Source organism: Lissotriton helveticus, chromosome 11 (genome assembly GCF_964261635.1).
Source record: "Lissotriton helveticus chromosome 11, aLisHel1.1, whole genome shotgun sequence".
NCBI lineage: Eukaryota > Metazoa > Chordata > Amphibia > Caudata > Salamandridae > Lissotriton > Lissotriton helveticus.
Window position 1 is genome coordinate 586896611 of NC_136072.1, and position 25203 is coordinate 586921813.

Genomic DNA, 25203 nt, shown 5'->3' on the forward strand with positions numbered 1-25203 from the left:
TGGCACTACCACTGAGGCCCACGGCCTGTAATGCCTACTAATGAGGCATCCAATCTATGAAGGGGCTAATGCTGAGGCGTACAGTCCATGGCGGGGCCAATATTGAGGCACATAGCCTGTGACGGGATAATACTGAGGTGCATGGCCTATGACAGGATGATGTTAATGGGCAATGTCTGCAATGGGGAGGATATTGAGGAACACAATTTCATGAGAGTGATACTGAGGTGCAGTTTGTGATGAAGTTGATTCTGAGAAACACAGGGGTTGTCATTGAGGTACACACTCTGTGGTCTATTCGAGTACACAGAAGGCTGTGCCAGCACAGCTAGCCTTAACAGAGGTACACCATCTTTGAGGAAGATAGATGATACAGGAGGACACCGTCAGAAATGTTGACGGAACTGAGTTTGCAATGGTAGCAATGATGCTGTGGTCCACACATTCTTCCTCACCGAGCCCTATACTCTCTTCCACTTCTCCCCAGACCCCAGGCAGGAAACCTGAAAGTGCATCCCCAGCCAGGCCAGATGTGAGCACAGCTGCAGGCTGTTCCCAGTGCTTGGAGAACAAGCAAACTGTTTTTGACTTACATTGCCTAACATTCTTCCCTTTAACCTTCTCAGTACTGCCCAGTTGCTCAACGCTTCATGCCTATTCAGTCCAAACAAAGTATTCTGGACTGTGTAGTTTGCGTGTCTACTAACAAAAGAAGGGGATCGCACAGGTAATCTATGTCAGGACACCAGTAAGAAGTGACCAGCACATTTTCTTCTTACCCCAACCCAATGTCCTCCAGAAAGTCTTCCCGATCAAGATGCTATTTACTAACTCCCGGGTCCAGCCAAGGACCCTAAACCTTGCCGAGGTTGTAGACTTTGAGCACGATGGTATGACACAAGATTATGAGCACTCTATGCAAATTTATTGAGGGCTTCCTAAAAATACCCACCACCAAGGAGTTTTTACTAACCGACACTCAACAGTGAGCACTCAGCCTAGACACTTGACAGGCACACAAAGTGCTTGGGCTGAGCAACTTCTCTTGAATGTCTGGGGGCCCACACACCAAAGGGGCTGTAGGCAGGAATAGGGTGACAACATACCTTCCAGTGCTTAATTTGTCAACAAAAAAGGGGGTCAGGCCAAAAGGTTTTAGGAGCTTAGAACTGCACGGCAAAATGCCTCGGTTGCCGAATAATAAGTCTGCCTAGTTTTGATTCCACCTCATATTTTTTTATTCCACCACCCAACACTTTCTGATTATTTACCACACTCTTGCGGGTTCTTTTTCAGCCCCCCTTTTTTTTCCTTTGTCAATGCCGGCCTATCCTTCTCTTCTTCCTTTCTCTCTCTTTCTCTGGGTGAAAGTCTGATGATGACAAACAAGTCCTTTGCAAAAAGAAAAGATGATGGACAGAATGCTGAACAAATCAAACATTCACACCCAGTCAAAGATCTGGGTTGAGTCCATCGTATTTTTTGCTTGCCGTGCCATTCCAGTTTGGATCAGCCATATGCAAATCAGTCTGTTAGACTATATACCTGGATGGTAGCAACACTCTAATCCACAGCCTTCCAGACTCGACACTAACCCACCCATAAAGACATTCTTCACAATGCTGCATGCCTCCTCAACGGCCCCCTGAAACATGACCACAATACCCTGCTCTAATGGCATTCCATTAGCTTTATCTCGGGAGGCTCTTGGCACTCCCGCTTCCAGGTCACCATCAGATTGAAAGAAGAACTGCAAAAAATAAAACATAAAACAAAGCAACAGGCCATGTATGCACCTACAACATCTGTGTCCATCATTACCGCAACAAACGAGCTCCAGTTTAGAAACACACAACTTCCAGTAAATTCCGGTAACAGTCAATTTTGCTCGTAGGAACCACCCTTCCCCCATTGACTATACCTTTGCTTTTGACACCATACCGCGCTATAGGTTTCACCTATGAATATGGCACATACATACTAAGTAGGCCTTGGTAAAAGCTGTTATGTCACTCTGTCCAGTCGCATCTTCATAGTAGCACATATCTTGCAAAACGCCCCTCCTATGGTGTCACTTCTAATTATGTTGTTCTTGCAACATCACTTCCTGAATGTCGTTTGCATCAAAGGTAGAGCGCTTACACTAAACCGTAGCCACCCACGTAATATCTGAAACTTGGCGCCTCGGACAAGTTCCCTCCACCAGCTTAATCCTAAACAGCACATGAAATGACCTAAAATCTCAATGAACAGAAAAGTATTGAAGCTCTTCGTAACATACACCGTTTTTCATTTGGGGTAATTCTCGCACAGATGCGCGATGAGATCACAGTGTGGACAGTCCCCGGGGGAAGCGCGCGGCTTGCAGAGTTACTGGACCGCGCCTTCGAGGCCCGGCTGAGACCGGGGCCCGCGTTCTTACCTTTGTTCCCACAATCCCCCGCGGTCCGTGCTGGCCCGCTGGTCCTACGCAGGTGCAGAAACATCCGTGGCAGCACACGCGCTCCGACACCGCCATCTGCAACAGAGAATGCTCTAGTTATTTATTCATCTCCGGACAGTGCTTTAAAGGGAGGGGGAAGGGGGGGGGGGGGTTGTAAGTAGAAAACGCGAGTAATGGAATGGGGCAACCTTTTAGAAGCTGGAAAGGAGAGAGCATTGAATGGAGAAGAAGGAGGGCGGCGTCGTGAGGGATCCTTCAGGAGGATGGAGGCGGGGGTTAACAAATCTAGAAATGAAATAAACATTGGCAAGACCAATAGGTCTCGCCTATGCAAGAGCTATTGGCTTTGGAAAAGGTGTTTAAGCCATGTTGTTGTACACCATCAGGGCCGGACTGGCCATAGCGGGCACTGGGCAATCCCCCGGTATGCCGCACGGGTGGGTGCCAGTTTTGGGCCCATGGGGGCCGTTTTTGTTACAGGGCCGTTTTTGCAGCATAGCTGCAAAATCGGCCCTGTACCAAAATTGGCCGAAAACTGGCCCTGGCAAAGAGCTCGGCGGCATCCCCCCCCCTCCCCGGGGGCGGCCGAGCACTTTGCCAGGGCCGGTTTTGGTTCCCAGTCCGGCCCTGTACACCATTGTGGCTGCTATTCAGAATGACTAAAAGTTAGTGGTGTGGAGTGAGTTACATTGGAGTGAGATAGATCAGGGTAGAGTGGAGTGGGTAGATTCAGGATTTAGTGGAGTGGGTAGATTCAGGATTTAAGTGGGCCGGGTCTCACCAGTGCTGCGCACCAGCAGTTTTTTAATGGGGGCCCCAAAACGGGTCTCTATCGGGCTCTGTTTTGTGCCCTGGCACAGGCGGTCCGTTTTTTTCAAGACTGCAGTGACAGCAGGCACGTCCATGTGCGTGTGCTCACACTGCTCACTTCTCACTGGTGGAGAAGTTACAGTATGACCTCATGCCAGGTGAGCGTTCTAGGGAAAGGGAAATCCTTTAAGGAGAGTCATTTTCTCTCTGGATTTCCCTTCTCTTTCTGAAACTCAGGAGCAGCAACATTGTTGTGGTGTCACCAGGGCTTTGAGTGGAAGCTTTTTCAATATTATATACAAGCCATAGTTGCTGCCTATTTATGTGATGCAACTAACAACCGTTGACAAAGCCAATAGTCCTGACTTGTTGTAGGCATGATGTTACTTGTTGTATTATATGTCTGGATGCAATGACAGAAACAGCAAAATACAAGTCGGGCAGCACACTATGCCAAGTACAGATTTTTAGCCTACGTGTTTTAAGCCACGCTTTAATTACATTGGCCTCGCCCCTGTAAGAGACCCCCCAGTTTTTTCATCCCACATAAAGCCCTGGGTAGATAGGCATAGAGTGGAGTGGAGTGTTCCAGTTGGCTAGGGTAAGCACCTAAGCCAGTCAGAAACCTAGTGAGGGCAAGTAAGTTACACACCAAAGATAACCTGTGCTCACCCTCTGGTAGATTGGCGCAGAGCAGTCAGGCCTATCATCAGAGGCAATGTGTAAAGCATTTGCACAACACACTAAAATACAAACACAATGAATACACCACAAAATAGATTAAATAAAAATATATAGGGTAAATATACCTAGCACAAGGCCCAAACAACACAAATCAAATACTGTGCACCTTATGCAAATCCTGAGATAGTACTCGTTATCCTCACAGTACAAGAATCAAAATTACATATATTATAACATTAGGGCATTAAATGCAGCAGTTTGGTCAGAACAAGAAAACAAATGATTCATTATATATCACCAGAAAACCATAAATACTTTGCAGGTAATGCAGTCTTACTTAGAGGCCACAAAATGGAAACCTTTTGTTTTCACAGAACATAAGACCCAGCGTCTCTGCCCTTCATCCAGTAGAATTTTGGTAGATTTCGGGAACCTCATCTAAACAAGAGTATTTATAAACCAAGCGCAGGCCGCAGGAACACCTGCGCACCTACTCATCGTGACATGGTAACTCAGGCCAAACTTGAGTGATAACTGAGGGCCTCTGTTGAGGCTTCACCTCCGTAATGTCACCAATGAATAAGGAAGCCTCCCAAGAACAAAATGCCCTATGGTAGGGCCCGGCGGTGGCACACACACCATAGATACTAGTGACAAGACCTCTGAAGGTCCCCCTCACCCTCCCTGTGTGCAGGATTACCAGGGTAGCTGCCCGCAAGAGCGCAGGCCAGCTATTGAAGCAAGTGCAGCCTTTGCCACAAACACGAGCCGGGTCGCCTGCGAAGGAAATGCAGGGCAGCTACACAACTTCCCCAAAGCCCAGATCACCCTAGGTACTCCTGGTAATGAGAGCGGTCCTCGCGTCCCCCGGGACCCACTCTATCTGAGCCAAAGGTGGCGGCAGTAGCAGAAGGCACCAACAGAAGAGATCCTCTCCCTGAATGGCGGCTTGCCTGCAGACGGGGCCATACTGGGGTTTCAAACGGCCAGCGTTGGTCTCCTCCTATGGAGAGATGGTGCCACTGGACGGCACTTTTCTCCCAGGCACTGTAGATCACGGTCCCCTCATTGAAGGGGGGGCACATATAAAGTAAGGCACAAGCTGCTCCTGTGGCATCAGGAACACATAGCAATGTTCACTATGCACTAGTTCCAGAATCATGGCGCTGAGCTGCGCTCACCATGCATTTCCTCTCGAGGAGTGCCACACTTCAGGTTTTGCACAAAAGTGAAGCACAAGTCACAAAGCAGAGCCAGGAGCAGTACACAACACTCACAACGCGCTGAGCTCCTGGGAAAACTCAGGGAGTGGCAGGCAGGCAGGCAGGCCAGAATATTGAGGTCCTTAACAGACTGGCAGTCCCTCCAGCAGCCCGACAGGCAGCAGGGCAGCACAACAAAGTAGGTAGTCCTAATGGCAGTTCCTCCTGACAGCCCAGCAGTTCTCTGGTAATGTGAAGAAAGTAGAGACAGCAGCGTCTGATTACAAGCCCCACGCAGTGTCTAAAATCATGGGGTCAGATCTCCTGTACTTATACTCAAAATGTCTTTGTTCAAGGGGGAACTTCAAATGGAACCTTTAGAAGTGCGCAACAATTCCTTTCAACCCAGGCCTAGGTCCAGACATCAGTAGGGGGTAAATCAGCCCTTTGTGTTAGAGCAGGAGACAGCCTATACAATTGTTAAGTGTGCAGACCATCAATATGTAGATGAATGCAGATGTAATCCCTGTCACACCAAGCCCTTCTTGTGCGATGTCTGATTGTAAAGTATACACAAAGTGTAGCTGTCACCCAGGCCCAGAGTTGGATTGGAGTCAGGCTGGAAAGCACAAAGAGTCATAAGCACATAGAAATACCTAATTTCTAAAAGTGGCATTTCTAAAATTGCAATGTAATATCCAAACTACACCAGTACGTAGGATTTCTCACTACCAATGTAAATATACCAAACATGGCAAAGCCATCCCTTTCAGAACAAGATTTGTCACTTCAAAGTATATGAGGAAATTCCTATTGCTAGCCTATGAGGGGAGTAGGCCTCACAGTATTGAGAAACAAAACAGGCTGTTTGGCTATATCAGGACATGCCACACACAAAGGCCCATGTCCTACCTTTTTGTTACGCCGCGGGCTGTGACCCGTTGCAAAAAACACAGTTGATGGACAGAATGTAGAACAATGTCATACATTCACCCCAGTACAAGGATCTGGGCCTAAATCCATCGTTTTTTTTGCACTACACACCACCCTGGGTTAGACACTGGCTATATGCAAATCAGCTCTGACCCTGTGCTGTGACCCGAACAGTGGCTCCCCTGCTTCACTGCCATGGGCCACTAATTGACCCGCGTCACGTAGTAAGGATACAGGGAATGCCGCAGCCCAATGCAGGGGGGCAGCTGTTTCTTTCTCGAGCGGAAACACAAGCCTTACTGGAGTTATCTCCATTGGCCCACAACGCCAATGTAGATGGCGACTTGCCTGTGGCCAGACTACACTTACCTGAAATCTTTCAATAGTTGCCTACAGTCTTGGTCAGGGACCATTTTTTCATGTTCTTTTTCCCATGTTCCTCTGCCTGGTTCCCAGAATGCCTTAGGTATAGTTCCTTCACCATTTCAAGATGGTGTTTTTTTCGACCTTTTTCCTTTTCCTATCCCAAACCAAGATGGTGGTTCTCCCCTCCTGTTACATTACTTCCTGGCTTTGGGTATTTTAGGGGCTGGAATCCTCTTCTTTCTTGCATTGCAACACTCTTCGTTCCTATTGGTGTCTCTTCACTCCCGTTGGTGATTCTTCACTCTTGTTGAGGTCTCTTCACTCCTGTTTTCTTCTAGTTGCTTCTGTTGGGGATTCTTGCTCCAGTTTGGTATCTTTCCAGTGGGCTCCTCCTCCCTTGGTTCTCTCTTTATCAGGTCTGTCACCACCTTGCTGTCTACCATCATTGACATGTCCAGTTGTCTGGATTCTGGAGTTACTGCTACCATAAGAGTTTTTTTTCCTTCAGGGTTTTTTCCTCTCAGGGACTCCTTCAGGAAGGCATTGTCTGAATTGTCAGCAGCACCTTGGCTACCAGAAAGGGTCGCCCCTACCTCGGACAGACCACAACCCTCAAGACCCTGAACAGGGAAACATCTTCATGTCTAAACACCAGAAGAAAAAGTGCTAACCTGACACCTTTTACTAATACAGCACCCTGCCCATAGAGCTGCCTATGGCCTACCTTAGGGGTGACCTATGTGTAATTAAAAGGGAGGCTAAGACTTGGCGAGTACTTTTAAATGCCAAGCCAAAGTGGCAGTAAACTGCACACACAGGCCCTGCAGTGGCAGGCCTGAGAAAGGTTTGAAAGGCTACGTCTGCGGGTGGCACAAGCAGTGCTGCAGGCCCACTAGTAGCATTTAATTTACAGGCCCTCAGTATATGGGATACTACTTTACAAGGGACTTGCAAGTAAATGACTTGTGCCAAACAGGTGTGAACCAATCATACCATGTTTAAAGGAAAGAGCACGTGCTCCTTAGCACTGATTAGCAGTGGTGAAGTGCCTAGAGTCCTAATGCCAACAAAAAGGTCCAAGAAAATAGACGGAGGAAGGCGGAAAGTCTGGGGATAACCCTGCAAACAGGGCCAGGTCCAACAGGTAGATTGAAGTGGAGTGGGGTAGACTGGAGTAGGGTGGGGTAGAGTGGGGTGGATTGGAGTGGAGTCGATAGGGGTAAATTGGCCTGGGGTAGATTTGGGTGGGTTAGATTGTTTAGGGGTAGATTGGAGTAGGGTAGATTGGGGTTGGATGGGGTGGGTAGATTGGTGGGGTGGATTAGATTTGAGGAGTGTGGTAGAGTGAAGTGGGGAATATTGGGTGGATTGGACTGTTGTAGATTGGAGGGGAGTGAGGTAGATTGGTGTGGGGTAGATTGTCGTAGATTGGAGTGGTATTGATTGTGGTGGAGTGGGGTACATTTGAGTGGAGTGGGGTAGATTAGAGTGGAGAGGATTTGGATAGATTGCAGTGGAGTTTGGTTTGGAGTGGGGTACATTTGAATGGAGTAAGGTAAATTGGAGTGGGGTAGACTGGAGTGCAGTAGTGTGGAATGGGGTAGACAGGAGTAGAGTTGAGTAGTTTGAAGTGGATTGGATTAGGGTACATTTGAGTGGGATGAATATGGTTGATTAGAGTGGGATAGATTGGAGTGCATTGGGTAGGCTGGGTAGATCGGAACAGAGTGGGGTAGATTTGAGTGGAGTGGGGTACATTGGAGTGGGGTGGGGTAGACTGGAATGGGGTGGGGTTGATTGGGTTAGTTTGAGTGGAGTGGGGTAAAATGGAGTAGAGTGGAGTAGAGTGGAGGGGTAGAATGGAGTGGACTAGATTGGGGTTGGTTGGATTGGGCTAGATTCGAGTGGAGTAGGCTGTAGTGGAGCTAGGTAGATTGGATCATAGTAGAGCGGATTGGTGTAGATTGGAGTGGATAGAGGTAGATTGAAGTGGGCCGGGGTAAATTTGGGTGGGACAGATTGGAGTGAGGTAGACTGGACTGGGGTAGACTGGACTGGGGTATATTTGGGTGGAGTGCAGTGAGGTAGGTTAGAGTTGAGAGAATGGGGTATATTGTAGTGAAGTGGGGTACATTGGGGTACACTGGAGTGGAGTGGGGTGAGTGGTATGGAGTGGAGGGGTGTACAGTGAAGATGCATGTTGTGTCGTAGAGTGAGTGGCATGGATTGGAGTGGCAACGAGTTGAGTGGTGTGGCGTAGAGAGTCTTAGAGTGGAGGGGTGTAGAGTGGGGTGGCACAGAATAGAGTGATGTGGCAGAGGGTGGAAGGGCATAGAGTGGAGTGACATAGTGTGGATTGTGCATGTGGGGTAGTGTACTGCCATTACATACAACACATTTTCAATTGAAATGACCATTACATTTGCACCGAAATACAGTTTTACTGCACACAAACGATAATGTGTGCAAATGTCATCACCTAGTGTATTGATGTGTTTTGATCCTGTTCAAACATTTATCACCACACTTCAGAATTACAAAAAAAATGTACTTCATGGTGGTCCAACCACAATTTTTCTGAGGTTACCGACCCAATATGAAGTAGATTCTTTCCTTCTAAGTAAAATCCTGTATTAATTATATACAAGGAATCATTACCAAGTGATGAACGCATCACAATACATTTGTTCGCTTTTTTTTGCCACTTTCTTCTCCACCTTGCTAGTGTTTTTGTCGTGATTTTTGGTATAGAACATCTACTGGATCTACTTCTGGATACTCTTGCCTGGCTCTTTCCTCTTCCATCATGTCAGCGGAAGTTTGGTGACTTGCTATTAACACCAGTATTTAATTTTTATCTTCATTCAAGAACTCCAAGATTGTCAAGAAGGTTTTGTTACCTTTTGTATTTTTGTCTTCCTAACTGGGACACTCTTAAGGAAATAATTGGCACCTTTCACCTGCACTATTTAGTGCATGGTGGCACTGTGGCTTCTTGGAGGGGTAGCACTTTCCCCGGGAAATGCAGAAGGAAACTCTACAGGCCATCCCAATATTCTGACCTTGGCCACCTAGTGGAGAGAAAGGAGTTAAAAAAGACACTAAGATGCCCCAGCATGCATGGAACCTAAATATTTGAGTTCCCCATGTAGGAGAAACGCCCAAGTAATAAAATTGGTAGACTGATAATCTCAGGAGCATCACAAGGAAGGAAGTATAGATGTGAGAATATCACAGGGAAAAGATGTAATGACTCTGGAGTATCAATGTCTGAGGCAGAACGGTCGTATTCTTGTTCCCTGGAACATCTTTTCTGGTTCATCTGGGATATATTACATTCAGCCCCTGGAAACAGCTGACATTCTTGGCACAATTCAGATACGTGGCTTCAAAACATACTTTTATTGTGTGGACAGGAGATGTAAACTGTATTTTCCTTCTCTCGAAAGTAATCTTTGTAGGATTATTGTAGGATTATTACATGCACTTTGGGTTGGCGATGAGCATATAATTACTACTGAGCTCATTCAGTGGTAGAAGGCAATGGAGTATCCACCAAATATCTGACTTTAAAACAGTATCACTCTCTAACCGTGCTAGAGACATGCTTGTAACTACTGCAGAGACATCCACAGTCAACAGGATGTAACTGCAATGGAAGAGGTCAAAAGAAAAGAAAATGTATGTTTCCCTCTAGCCCTGTATAGTGGTAGACATGGGCACCCAAGGCATGGTGATAGACGATCAGAATGTAAGCTCACAACAGATGTGTTTATGCAAGATGTATATGCAGCTGCTTGATCTCGGGCAATATTTTGTCTTTAGTCTTTATTCTGGCCAGTCGGACTATGGGGAGTGCTTGGCACCTGAGTACTGCTGTACACTGAGATAGCCTTCTAGTAATTCTTCAATTAACTGGGGCACAAGCAGTCACCCTGCCCAATTCAGACGCAAGGGCTTTTGAAATTCCAAGCAAATTGATTTTTTGTAATTCAGGTCCTCCCATTTCCCACACAACAATTCCCTTTGAGGAAATGTGTTGCACTGTGGCACTCCCTTGTGGCAATTTTGGTGGTGACTAAAGGCAGATGCCTAAAGTGGCCTTAATAATGTAGTGATGGCTCTGTTCTAGGCTGTCGGAGTCAGATCTTCTACTCACTGAGCAATTCAGCTCTTCTTCCTCTACTAAACACATAAGAGCAAACAACTCCAGCGTACAAGACTGGTCCACAGCCTTCAGCAAGACAGACACCTGCAAGCGTCCTCTCTCTGGCAAACATTGCTTCAGCACTGCTGTACAGAGTCTCCTCGAAGTCCAATGAAGTAAGAGCTAATAACTCTAGAGTGCCAGCGTTTATTCTTTTTTGAAGGCAGCAGCAGAAAGCAAAGGCGAAGGACTGTTGCTGTCTGGAAAAGCTCATATGTCTCTCCATTTTGAAGAACATGTATCCTTGACATGCATCCTTGGTCTTTGTCTTGAACTTTGTTAGACCTGGCATCCTTGGCGTGGGTCCCCCGTCCACTTTTTCACCCTCTTCATGTATAACCCATTTTTTGTGCTGGACTAAGACGTGCTGAGTGCTGTACCCCTGCTAACCAGGGCCACTGTGCAAGTGCTCCCTTTTAAAGTATAACCACGAACCTTGTATCTGACCTGGGGAAAATGGTAGAAACTCCAAATGAGTGTCCCTAACATCAGGGGTATATGAGACATTCTTTTCGGGGAATGAAGGTTAGATCCGGAGCATAGAAATGGCCTTGGTAGAAAAATGTCTAGATTCCTAACCTCGTAGTGTACCCCAGATGTGTAGTCAAATGTCTGGGTTGTCTCCCACAGCCTGGGGGTAGCTGGCTGCCGTCAGATAAGAGAGGCGGGGTAGTTTCTGGCAAGCTTCCTGCCTGCAACAATGCCGGCCCCACTTCCCGCTGAGGGTCTGACACCCCGGCCTCCCTCCTTCAAAGGACAGGGGGGCCATCTGGAAAAGACGAACAACAACAGAAACCAGGGTGGAGGGGAACACCCTACCTGATGAAAGACTTCAAAGACCTTTTGAGATATAACTAGGGAACCCTTGAACGGGAGGGCAGTTCGTTTTTGGACATGAGAGAGCCCTGCTGACTTCGTCGCGGCTCACGGATCGTACCACCGGTATGCAACGCATTTCACCATCACGAGCCCTGCTGACTTTGTCGCGGCTCATACCTTGAGGATCGTACCACCTGTACGCAAAGCATTTCACTATCACGAGCCCTGCTGACTCCGTCGCTGCTCATACCTTGAGAATCGTACCTCCTGCACGCCAAGCATTTCACCATCACGAGCCCTGCTCACTTTGTCGCAGCTCATACCTTGAGAATCGTACCTCCTGTACGCAAAGTATTTCACCATCAGGAGCCCTGCTGACTCCGTCGCGGCTTGTACCTTGAGAATCGAACCTCCTGTACGCCAAGCATTTCACCATCACGAGCCCTGCTGACTTTGTCGCGGCTCGTACCTTGAGAATCGTACCTCCTGCACGCAAAGCATTTCACCATCACGAGCCCTGCTGACTTCGTTGCGGCTCATAGCTTGAGAATCGTACCACCTGTACGCAAAGCATTTCACCATCACGAGCCCTGCTAACTTCGTCGCGGCTCATACCCTGAGACTCGTACCTCCTGTACGCAAGACATTTCACCATCACGAGCCCTGCTGACTTTGACGCGGCTCGTACCTGGAGAATCACACCCCTAATCTTTGACTGTGAGTATCCAAGTCGCCCAAGCTACTCAAACCCAACCTGAACTGACCCCATCCCCATCTTCAACCCCCGAACAGTTGCCCCAACCTTCCTACCTTATTGTGGATTTGTTACTGTTGTTGGGCCTTGTGATAAATCAATATATAAAGGATACTGTTTTTTCATAGAAAATCGGTGTGGTGTCCATTTGTAGTGAGGCAAAATATTACTGTACATGAACATAAATGCTTTACACTGGCCCTCGAGGTTCAGTCTGACTGCTTGGTGATTCTACTAAGGGAATAGCCCCCTATCCTAACTAGAGGAGGCAGGTCCCGGCTAGGACAGAAGTACTTACCTCAGCCCACCAGAGACCGTCCAATCTGACATTGGTGGCAGCGCTTGGGATCCGAACTTGCATTTATGATTTATGTACAGTGATTTGTTAACCCACTACCTAGTGAGTGCAGACCATAACAAAACCACTTAATCTTTGGTCGAGCAATTGAAATTCCCCACGGCAACATGAGTCTTGCAGGGCCAGCTGCGAGTCCGAGCTTTGAGGAAGAGCAACTAGAGAATTACGCCCATAAGGAATTAAGACATTTTTGTAAAGAATTTAAGATCTCCACCACCGGCCTCAACACAAAAGAGGATCATCAGAAGGCGCTACGGGCCTGGTTAGCATCCTGAGATCCCCCACCCCACGTAGAAGGAACTGGCAGGGGAGAGGGGCTGCAGGAAGGGCCAGGGGAGCAGGAGAGAGAGAGCGAGCAGCGTCCCACGCGCATAGCAGTGTGTCAGACAGAGGCCTATCACCAGAGGAGCTAGCCGATAGAGAGAAGAGCAGAGCCCATGAGTTAGAACTCACCAAGTTAAAAATGGAAGGAGAACTGAAGCTAGCAGAAAGGAAGTAAGCCCTGGAGGAGATGAGGTTTCAAGGGGAGCAGCAAGAGAAAAGGCTGCAGCGGGAACATGAGGGGAAGAGACTGCAGTTGGAACATGAGAGGAGTTTCCGGGAGCTAGAGCTCGAGGCTAGGAGTGGAGAGCCTGCTCCTCCGGGGGGCAGCACGCCCCCCCGCTGGTAGAAGGCAAGGTACACATCCCCAAGGATGTGGTAAAAAAGTACTATAGGACTGATGACATCCAACAATGGTTCAAGGCGTATGAGGTAGCGATGACCTCCCACCGGGTCCCCGAGAAAGATTGGGGAGCGGGGTTGTGGGGGAGATTCCTTAGTGAGGGGAGAGATACCTTGCTAGACCTACCGTCCTCCGTACTGAACTCATACATCCATATGAAGGACGCCTTAATGTCGAGGTATGGTCTGACCCTAGAAATGCATAGACAAAGATTCAGGGATTGCAAGAAAATCCCTGGCACGACTTGGGTAGAATACGTGAACTACTACAGCAGAGCCTTAGAGGGCTGGGTCAAGGGCAGCAAGTTCACCACTTTCGAGGAGCTATTTGATTTAATCGCATGGGAGCACTTCTTTGTAAATTGTTTTTGAGAGTTGGGCCAGCACCTGGTCGAACGGAGACTTACTAACCCTAGGAAGCTTGCAGTGGAGGCAGATCACTGGGTGAGCACCCGGGTCCAGAAAGGTCTAATGGGAGACCATGCCACGGGTGGGCCGGGTCCCCGACAGCGAGGAGGGGGGAATCAGGGTAAACTCCGGGAGATCCCCCAGGTCCCCAACGTACCACTCCCGGGAACCAACAGCGAGGGTTCCAGCCTCCCCCTAGGACCACCACCGATGCCCCCACCGGTAGGCCGGTACCCAGGGACCCCATCCTTTGTTATAAATGCCAACAACAGGGGCACTACGCCAATGATCCCCAGGGCCCCCTGTACAAACAGCCAGCAACCTCTGGTGCCCCCACCCGCCAGGTAGCCAGTTTAGCACTGGGGGAGGAGTTAGACGCCCCGGAGGAATGAGGACCCATAGGCATGTCCCTGGTCTCCCTAGGAGACGGAGAAATGGTCCCCCGAACCCAACTGCCTGTCAACACTAAAAAATACAGGCAGTGGGTGATCATCATCGGCAGAGGGCGGGAGCCCTCCGAGACACTAGGGCAAGTGTCACTGCAGCAGCTGTCACCTGGTCTCTGACGACCAAATTGTACCTCACCCTTTTTGCCCCGTGGTGGCCGCAGATAACTCTAAGAGTCTCTGCCGCATGGCCCAAATTCCCTTTGAGTGCGGGGGTCTCTGGCACCCTGCAAGTAGCTGTCCGACCTGCCATGCCTGTGGATTGTTAACTAGGCAATGATTTAGAGAGCTCCCCGTGGGCCCGGGAGGAGCGGAAGGCTCACCTAGGGATGCTGGGATTTCCCCAATGGGTGTGCATCACCACCCAGTCCATGGCTGCGAAAATATATGCTCAACAGGGTCTGGAGCCTGGAAAAATGGCCCAGGGCCCTGCCTCCGAGGGAGAGGAGGAAGAGTTTGGGAGCCCGGACCCCTCTGTTCCCTCGTACCAGGAAGGAGCAGACCCTGAGAGGGATGCCCTGGGGCCCACCAGGGAACAGGTAGCCGAACTGGGGGATATACCTGAGCTGAACCAATGGCAGCAGGACGGTGGGCCCTCCAGGGAAGAATTCTGACAGGAGCAGAACTCCTGCCCCTCTCTCGTGGGCGAACGGCAGAAGGCTGTCGCACAGGCAGCAGGTGATCAGGCCAGTTCACACTGGGTCTACTGGGTGAATGGACTGCTATATAGTGAGCCTAAGTCCGCTGAACTGGGGTCCGCCCGGCTGCTGGGACTTCCTACTGGGCCTGGCTCATGATGTACCTCCTGTACGCAAAGCATTTCACCATCATGAGCCCTGCTGACTTCGTCGCGGCTCGTACCTTGAGAATTGTACCTCCTGTACGCAAAGCATTTCACCATCATGAGCCCTGCTGACTTTGTCGCGGCTAGTACCTTGAGAATTGTACCTCCTGTACGCAAAGTATTTCACCATCACGAGCCCTCCTGACTTCTTCGCGGCTCATACCTTGAGAATCGTACCACCTGCATTTCACCATCACGAGCCCGAGCTACTCGAACCCAACCTGAACTGACCCCATCCCCATCTTCAACCCCCGAACAGTCGCCCCAACCTTCCTACCTTATTGTGGATTTTCACTGTTATTGGGCCTTGTGATAAATCAATATATAAAGGATACTGTATTTTCATAGAAAACCAGTGTGATGTCCGTTTGTAGTGTGGCAAAATATTACTGTACATGATCATAAATGCTTTACACTGGCCCTCGAGGTTCAGTCTGACTGCTTGGTGATACTACTAAGGGGATAGCCCCCTATCCTAACTAGAGGAGGCAGGTCCCGGCTGGGACAGAAGTACTTACCTCTGCCCACCAGAGACTGCCCAATCTAACAAACTTCTTGTGCTTTTACAGGACTGTAGTGAAGGCTAGGCTCGCCTGAACGGTTTAAGGAGCAAAGTGGGCATTAGCCAGATGGCATTGAGGCACAGAGACTTGGTGGCCAGAAGAGTGGGACAGCTGGATTTTCTACATATGGTCTGGAGTTGCCTTATAATAGTCCGGGTTGGGGAAAGGGGTTACAGCTGATATGAAAAGAACCTTGGATAGAGTTCATCTTGGTAGTCTGGAAATAGGACAGGATGTGGCCTTATGGCTAGAGCGTGGACCTCGATGCTGGGGAACCAGGTTCGAGTCTCGGCAGGGACGCCCAACATCCTGTGATTCTGGGCAAATTACGTAATCTCCACATGCCTAACATAAAAATAAAAAATGTATGTTCCCATCTGTAATGCAACGTGTGCTCATTGGTGCTAGTGCTTGCCAAGAGGGCTATAGCACTGGCATGAGGACCGCCCCATAGCAGATGGATAGAGGAGATGGAGAGATGGGTGATTGCGAAGAGCATAGACATACATGCACGATGAGTGAAGGAGACAGGCGGGTGACCAGCTGTAGATGTGGATGGAGATACTGAACTCATTTAATGAGACTATTGAACATGTCCCTTCGAGCTCCCCCATCATTCGACCACTTTTGGTGTGGGACATATTGGCACCAATACAAACTGATGATGATGGGAATACAAAGGGGGTGTCGACTGCTGAAGCAAGCGGGCAAAGATAAACTGGGAACCTGTGGACTGTTGAAAAGAAGGGCAGGGCTGGGCATCCGGGGTTAAGGTTGATATTGGGTTACTAAGGTTTAATACAGATGCAAGCTAAGATTTTTGTAATGAAAATGTTGAAAGATACAGTAGAGAAGGCATAAGAAATCTGACGATCGCTTTAAAGTGAACTTGCACACGTTACTTAAAAGATCTCTCTAGATGTTTGTACATATCTTAATTTTACTAAAAAGAAAAACATAATTAATAAAAATGTATTTAAAAAAAGGAGTGGGTCGCCTAGGTTCAACTAGAGATGGCGGGAATCTGTAGAGGGCAGGTGATGAAAATTCTCTCTGTGTGCTGTTACTGGACAGTTTAAGTCTTGAAGAGAGGCCCTAAGGCTGTCACGTCATCTTGGATGACCGAGACCTGCAAGGAACCATCAACTTGTTCTGCCAGTCTTTCTGCCAAGCACACCGTCTTCTTGTCAAGCACACAGGGACAGAATACATCACCCATCACACACATGAGAAAAAGACACTCGATTATGCAAGAGTAGAAAGACCTTTCCGAGGGGGGCTGGTAGTTAGTCATTGAACCATCCATTCAGTTATAAATGCCTACTACACCACTGAATTATTATCCACTGCCCCTACCACCAGCATTTCATAGCCCAGTAAGGGAACACAGCAGCCAGACTCACGTTAGGGTGGCCACTTTGAGTGTACCACCCTTCAGCAGAACTAGGCTCTGCTTTTCAATGTCTCTTCTTTACAAAGGGAGAGTCCCCGTGGGTTCATAAACTGTTGAGCTCACTAGAAGAAAAATATAATGCAGGTTGGAAATATGGCAGCACAGCACAACTTTTCCAGGTTACGAGGAATAATTATGTTCCATCACTAGCACTGAAGACCCACAAGGTCGATCTACATTCAGTCATACTATTCCAGCACAGCTGACAGCACTTCAACCCAGTCCAGCATGGCCAATCCCACTGCCAGTTATCCCAATAATGTTGTTTCAGTGTGTTAATCAAACAAACCTATGCAAGGAGCCATTGTAACAGTTTATCCCGCTGATCCACTTCTGTGAAGCTGTTGACTTTGATGGAGCAAGGACTCGTCGAAAAGAGACTTGCTTAGAAGCAATCTTCTCATTTAACTCCCTAACATGTTATTAATTGCGTATTGTGTAAAACTAATACGCACCACATAAAAACGAGGGTTAGAGAAGCTTGCGTATGTGTTTGCTAACATGAATAACTCGAGTGGCTTTCTAAAATGGCTGCATAGAGGAAATCTTTAGTTGCGCATGCTTCAACTGCATCTTCGCAGTATGACGAGCTATCGCTTGGAGGGAAATTCTTGCGCATGAGCAGAAGATACTAATATGGAGTCTTGAAGACTCACGTGCTTTGCATCTGCTTGCTTGAAACTAAAATGAGTGAATTTACTAATGCCAATGCGGGGAAGGTATTCATAAGTAAGAGGGATTAGAGTAGAGATGGGTGGTGTTCAGTGAAACCATTTATTCTTGAAAGTTACCTCTGTCTTTCTGACTTTATTACTAGTGCGCAGTGGGTATGTCTGGAGTGAGCCCTGTCACATGATTCTGACGCATGGCAAGTAGAAGTCTGCCCGGAAGGACGATGTGTGGTTCAAGAAGAGTGCAAGGCCACAGCCTGCCTGAAGCCTGGGAAACCGGCAGTACAAGACCCGAATTAATAAAACCACATATTAAAGTGAAGCATTTGTATTGGATGTAATGTGAATGCGGGTGGGAAAATAAAAATGAATAAAAACTAAGGGAATGGGTTTATTAACAATTAACAAAGGGCTAACTGAAATAATGATATGTAAGCATGGTGTGATGATCTGCCCCCCTTGCCTGATCATTCAGAGTTAGTATTTTATGATACTGAAACATTAATGGGTGGTACATGATGAATGAAAAGGTATAATTGAGGTTGTTTTAGCTTGTTAATTAGCAGAGACTGGGATGCTGTCTGAGAGAAGTCAGAACGTCGATGCTGTGAGCAGAGAGTGTTGTCGGAGTAGCGGGAGATACTGATGAAGAATCGAATGCAGAACTTAATATCCTAAATTATTAGGCTTAAAAAGAAGATCGTGGGAGAATCTCGAGGTGTAAGAGAGTGTCAGAGAGGGGTGCGACATGATCGTCGGTGTTAAAGAGGTCATCTATCCTGTCCTGAATCCTGCCCTGAAGTCTTTGTCTCCTGATCTACCCCGGGGGACCCCCACCAGCCCTTTGGCCAGGGGGTTGGTCTTCACACCATCCTAGGTAAATATACATTTTGTGAATGTGCAGGTGCTCTTTGCTCTCTGTCCTCTCTTTTCTGAGTATACGTTATTGCAAGTCTGAAGTATGTGCTGGTGATATGATTAATTGAATCTTCTCTCCTATGAGTATCGGTGAATGTACTTTGAAGTGGTTCACATGCAAATAATTTAGATAAAGATTTAAAACTTTCCTGAGTCTGTGGTTATTTACTTTAAGAGAAAAGGTTAGAATTAATTTCTAATCTTCACCATCAACTAGTTCAACTAATGGTCCATCGACCAGAGGAAATAACTTTTTGATCAGTGAAAGGTTGGTTAGGAATAAGAAATAATCAATCTTGAGGTATGAAAAATAATAAACTTTGACTCCAGCGGTTTACTCAAATTGTGTATGTATTTATGGGCCCAGGTGAGTATATGGTATTGGAGTATCTGTTGCGGGTACGCCGCTGGATCAACTTCATCGTGACTCTGGATATTACAACTTCGGGACTTGATTTAGGACCTTGGTAATTGTTGGACTGTACCTACAAGTTCTTACCTGACACATTCCAAAATAGGTATTTGAGGGTCCTGAGGAGTGAGGGGAGTTTAATGGCACCAGGACTGATGGTAATTTTGTTCCCTCTATCATCCATGCAGCTTTTGCCATCCATTTCTCTGGTTTTCTGCAACTAAGCTTACCAGAGCTGGCCTGCATTAGCTTCTCTACACGCAAATCGACTGTGCGTATAGTTGTTAGTGTGTGCATAGGACCCATGTTTGGGCATAACCAACCCCCCCCTCACCCTTGCCCGGCGCGCTGAAGTATACATTGGGCTGGACTGTTCCTACTGGAGAGGGTCAAGACTCATTTATTTATGGCTGGGTCTAAACCAAGGTGGCAAGGTGTGCAGAATAAAGGAAGACTGGGATGCGGCCCTGAGTAATTACCAAAGACTGGGAATAATTCAAGCATTTCACTCGTTTCTTTTTTGTATACTTCAATGTGATGCCTTGCCTTAAGTAGGGCAGGTATGCCTAGATGTGGGTACCATGCACACCATATAACCCACAGAGAACTCTGAGGTTTTCACATGGAAAAGAAGTCATCAGCATAAGTATTTAAAAATGTTATTTATGGTTTATTAAGCATATTTATCAATATTAGGCACTGAAGAACAAGGTACTTACCTTCGATAATGCCTTTTCTGGTAGAGACTCCAACTTCCGATTCCTCGCCTTGTGAATATCCCCAGGCATCAGACTGGATCTAGAAATGTTTGTAGCAATTCACTTGCACAGTAGTTGGTGGCATCATACTGCTCCATAAAGCAAACACAAGGAGATGATGGACGGAGCGCTGAAACTTTTCAGACACTCACCCCCAGTCACAGATCTGGGTTGAATCCATCATCATTCTTTAGCTCCCTTCGCCACCTCAGTTCAGACCCAGCTATATGCAAATCAGTCTTGACCCAGTGCCTAGTCCAGGCCAAACTGCCAAACCTGGTCTTCCCTGAACCGAAACAAGCATCCTGGGACCGATTTCTGGGTAACACACTTCATCAGCCAGTCTAGCTTGAATCCAATGGCAAAGTGAGCAAGGAGCCCACATCTGGGCATACCCTGCCAACTTAGGGCGAACAAAGGAAACACAAGGAGATGATGGACAGAGCGCTGAAACTTTTCACTCACCCTCAGTCACAGATCTGGATTGAATCATACTGCTCCATGACAGATCTGTCTCATCCTGAATATGTTGTTGTGTGCCACCTCCACACAGTGACATCGTTTTCTTTCTGAACTCTGAAACCAATATGTGACAAGGTGCACATGTTTTCAATAGATGGAGCCTTACTAATGGACAGTATAGGTTAATTCAACAGAATGAGGAAGAGGGTGGGTAGGTGAGGAATTTGCAGTTTGATAAAGTCTCTACCAGAAAAAGCATTACCAAAGGTAAGTAACTTGTTCTTTTAATACAGATTTCTAACTGCAGATTCCTGACCTTCTGAATCGATCGATACTAAAGCAGTACACCTCCCCAGGTGGTGAGTTTGTGGAATGGCTCAGATCAGGAAAACGTACAGGATAGATCAGGCAAAATGCTCATCCCTCTGTAACTGGCTATCCTGGAAGTAATGCCTTGTGAACATATGAAGGGATGCCCATGGGGGCGTGGCTTGAGCGCCACTGGGAAAGGCGGCGTGAGCTGGTGGCTCCAAGCCCGATCCCTTAAGACATCCTGTTACATACGTATACCAGGCTGCAAAATTAATGCTTCGAGTGTCGGAGCAGTAGGGGAAGAGAACCCGACTGACCTCGGGGCACCCGGAGCCTCCTGCACGACCCAGGCGCGAGTAGCGGTACTAGAGCGGTTCCATGAGAGACGGCAAGATGGCGGCGGAGAAAAGCGAGTAAAATTGCCGCAACTCGGAAGCCTCTAAGAAAGCCAGCGCGGGGGTACAATAAAAGCGCAAGGACCTGGAAGACGCACCCTGCTGCGACCGTGGAGAAGAAGGTAGGCACATCGAACCGAGCACCTCAACGCCCGGAGTATCCTACGGGCTGTAAGGGCCAGGGGCCGTGCCATCAGCGGGCTTAGCAGGACAGCAAGTACAGCGGAGCAGAATCTACGAGCGCTGACAAGGAGACGGAGAGCCGGTAAGCGGAGGAGCGCCTGGGGGCCAGCCAATACAGCGCGGAGATCGCAGGCCTGAAAAGAGGACAACCGAGTGGCCCAGGGTCCCTGAGTGACACGGCGGCGGAGAAAAGACGAGCGGAGACCAACACGCTGGAATGGGAGACGAACCGCCAGCTGCAGTGTCCGACAGCAGAGCCGGGGTAAGTGTGGTGAAGTGTGCCTGGACCCTGTACTGCGGAGGTGGGAGCGGGAGACAGGTACACAACACCGCATGAGTGAGGGCAGGGGAGCGAGGACAACCGCGACAGTCTGAGGGAGCGGACTCAGAAAGACACGAGGAAGGGGCACCGAGGGGGCTGAGAACGGATCCTGGACACAATACGATTGAGGGGGAAAAGAAAACACCCCAGGGCCCATGAACTACGTGAAGGGCAAATTAAAGCAACTAGTGGAGGACAGAGACTCTGGAAGCGGGAAGAAAGAGCCCGGTGGCATGTTGTAAGGAGCGAGCGCTGATGAGGGCCGAGCAGGGAGCGCTGCCGTTTGGGTCAAGAGAATGCCTGAGGGGCGGGTACTGTAAAAACTGGGACCTGAGCTGCACACGGACGCACGGCTAGGCGGGTGAGGCAACAGGGCCTGTGATAATAGGCGATAGCGGGAACAGGAGAGAGCGGGCGGTAGGGGCCTTACAGAAATTGACTGCAGGACTTCCGCGCTGTGGTGATGAGATACCCAGTGAGCACACCATCAAGGATTGGACTCTGAGTGACACCCACGGTTGGAACCTTAAGAGATATTGCTCATATGAACAGGGTGATTAATAATAACCAGGAGATTAGACTAAGCAGCGCGAATCAGTGAGCCCTTGCGCAACGCGGCATAGCTATTAAGAACAGAGTGACGACCGGTTGAGGGATATGAAACCGAAAAACAGGAAGGAAGAGGCTGCGGGGCAGGACGACACTCATGGAGCAGAGCGAGGGTCCGAGGAAGCGATCTCGGAAACAGGGCTACATCGACATCTTGATAAGATCCTAGAAGCCATTGCGGCAACGAAAGAAGCCCTACAGCAGGACATTGTGCAGGCTGCAACTGGGCTAGGGCTCCTGCGTGCAGACCACTCGAAGCTGGTGGATAGAGTGAAAGCAAACAAAATGGCCCTTCAAGACCTGACGCCGGCCCATGCAGCTGTGGAGCTCAAACTAGGGAATGCTCTGGAACGTATAGCGACAGTGGAAAAGAGGGCAGAAGATTCCGAAAGTAGAAACCGATGCAACAACATACGCATAGTGGGCCTGCCGGAGAAAACAGAAGGAGCCGATATGATTGCTTACTTGGAGAACTGGCTCAAAACAGAGGTTACTCCGGAGGGACTGTCTTCCTACTTCACGCTTGAGAGAGCGAATAGGGTCCCAGCTCGGCAGCCGCTGCCTGGCCGTCCACCTGGACCAGTGGTGGCCAAGTTACTCCACTATAAAGATAGAGATATGCTGATTCAAAGAGCACGTACAGCGGGGCCCTTCACAGTAGGAAATAGTAAAGTCACAATATTTCCAGATTACACGCAGGAGATTCAGAGACGCAGGGCTTCTTATCTGGCAGTTAAGAAAGAGCTCAGAGAGGATGGGATCCAGTACTCATTGATCTTCCCGGCAAAGTTAAGAGTTATTGTAGATGGCACGACGCAGTTCTTTTTTACACCTGAAGAAGCATGGACATGGCTTGAAAGGTACAGAGCGGGCACAGATCATAAAGGCCAACAACACTCCGAACCGCCTAAAACATCCCAGATGCGTAAATCCCAACGGATATGGAAAAGGAACAAGAGCCTGCGGAAACAGCAGTTTACTCAAATAGCTGCGGACAGACAAGGGGCATTGGCGGCGACGGCAGAGATAACTGGATCGCAGAGGACTGAGTCTGCGGTGGGTACAGAATCAGAGGAAGACAAGATGAGATCGGACACTGAATTCTCAGAAACGGATAGCAGTAGGGGTCTGGCGGTTACGCCCAGAACGGCGGAAGGCATGCTGGATGAATAACCTACCCGAGCGAACTCTAGCAGCTAACAAGCCAACTTGGACTGGTTAAGCATGTAATTGCGCCTGGGGGCGGCAGGAGGTAGGGCAAATGCAACAAGTTACCATATGGGATCAAGGGCGGCGGGGTCTGGGGCGAGTGCTGCTGCCTGTCGGAACCGAGTTACCCCTCAATTGCCCTTAAGGCAACCTGTAGTGGCTACTATATCCTAACATCAAAATCGTGAGCTACGCCGACGATACCCAGCTGGTGGTCGACCTTTACCAGGCTACTGAAAGTCCCGACATGCTGTACTCTTGCCTGTCCAAAGTTCACATCTGGATGGGTGAGTCAGCATTAAAGCTGAACGGTTCAAAGACCGAAATCATGCTGTTGGGACATAAAGGATCCTCACTTCCCTCGACTATTTGGCCCAGCTGTTTGGGTTCACCTCCAAATCCCAAGGAGGAGATCAAGAGTCTTGGGATATGGCTGGAGCAAGATCTCTCCTTCAGGACCCAGGCGACTAAAATGGCAGGTGTCTGCTTCGGCCTTCTCCGGTCTGTGCGTAAAGTTCTGCCCCTCCTTCCATCACTATCTCGAAAGCTTTTGATTCAGGGGCTGATGATATCAAGACTGGATTATAGCAATGCCCCTGAAGCAACCTTGAATAAATTACAACAAATTCAAAATGCTGCAGCTCGGTTACTTAAAAACATCCCCATGTCACGGTCGGCTAAACCTGCATTGAGGGCTCTGCATTGGCTGCCGGTGGGTGAAAGGGTGAAATTTAAATCCCTCTGCCTCGCGCACAAAATTTTGCAGGGTACAGGCCCTCCTGTTTTGCAGAATTTAGTTACACCCTATAAGGCCAGCAGAACCCTACGTTCTAACCAAAAGCACCTGCTCAAGACCCCTAAAGTTAAAAAGGCACGCACAGGGGGAAGAAGATTCTCTGTGAACATCGCTGTACTGTGGAACTCTCTCCCCCTAAGCTTGCGTTCTGAGACTTGTCTCCTTCGTTTTCGCAAACTTCTGAAAACTCATTTATTTGTTAACTGCTGACCCTGAGTGCATGTGACCGTTACTTCTGTTCTGAACAAGCGCTGAGATGCCCCAGGGTAACTACGCGCTATATAAGACTGCAATAATAATAATAATAATAATAATAATACTACAGGATATAGTTGTGTGAATTGTTGTAAAGTTTGGTTGGGGGCTGATAGCTTGATATTAGGTCCTGTTCTGGGGGGGGGGGGGTGAGGGTGTTGATGCATGGGGGGGTAACGGTGGTGTGGGCGAACATAACACGAGAAGTATGGAGCTGAGAGGTAAACACAATGGGAGCATTACCTGAACTGCGATGTTCCACATGGAACATAAGGGGTTTGAATACAATGACAAGGCACCACAAGGTTCATGCGTATCTAGTGAGGAGGGGAATCCAAATAGCCCTACTACAAGAGACACATCTTACCAGAGCAGAGGGTCAGGCGCTGCAGCGTAGGTGGAGGGGACAAGTTTTTAGCACAGCATACTCGGCATTCACTAGGGGAGTGCTAATCTGGGTGAGAGCGGGTGTCCCTTTCCAGGCCACGAGACACATCTTAGATCCAGAGGGCGATATGTAGCGGTGGAAGGAAGGCTATACGGTAGGGACATCATACTCTGTAGTATATATGCCCCAAATGTAGACCAGGTACGCTTTTTGGATCGACTATCGGGAGCACTGGCGCACTATTTGGCTGGTCCTGCAATAGTGGGAGGTGATTTTAATGCAATAACGGACATAGAACTGGACAGGTCTCATCCTCCGCTAGCCAACTTCCCAGTTCGGAGATTAGCCAAAAGCAGATCAGACTGGCAGGACAGATGGGGGTTAATAGATACATGGCGCAAGCAACATCCCAGAGACAGAGATTATTCATTCTTTTCGTCAATACATGAGCTTCATGTCAGGATAGACACAATTCTATGCTTTCACTCGATTGCCCATGT

General features: G+C 48.4%; 1 protein-coding gene across 1 annotated transcript in view; it reads right to left on the minus strand.

The window, feature by feature from the left end:
• The window catches only part of LOC144790854 (uncharacterized), a 399375-nt gene that overhangs the window by 292597 nt on the left and 81575 nt on the right, over nucleotides 1-25203 (minus strand). The window contains exon 5 of the mRNA XM_078665519.1: nucleotides 2423-2518. Coding sequence (XP_078521645.1) covers nucleotides 2423-2518 — 96 coding nt within the window. The remainder of the gene's footprint in view (nucleotides 1-2422; nucleotides 2519-25203) is intronic.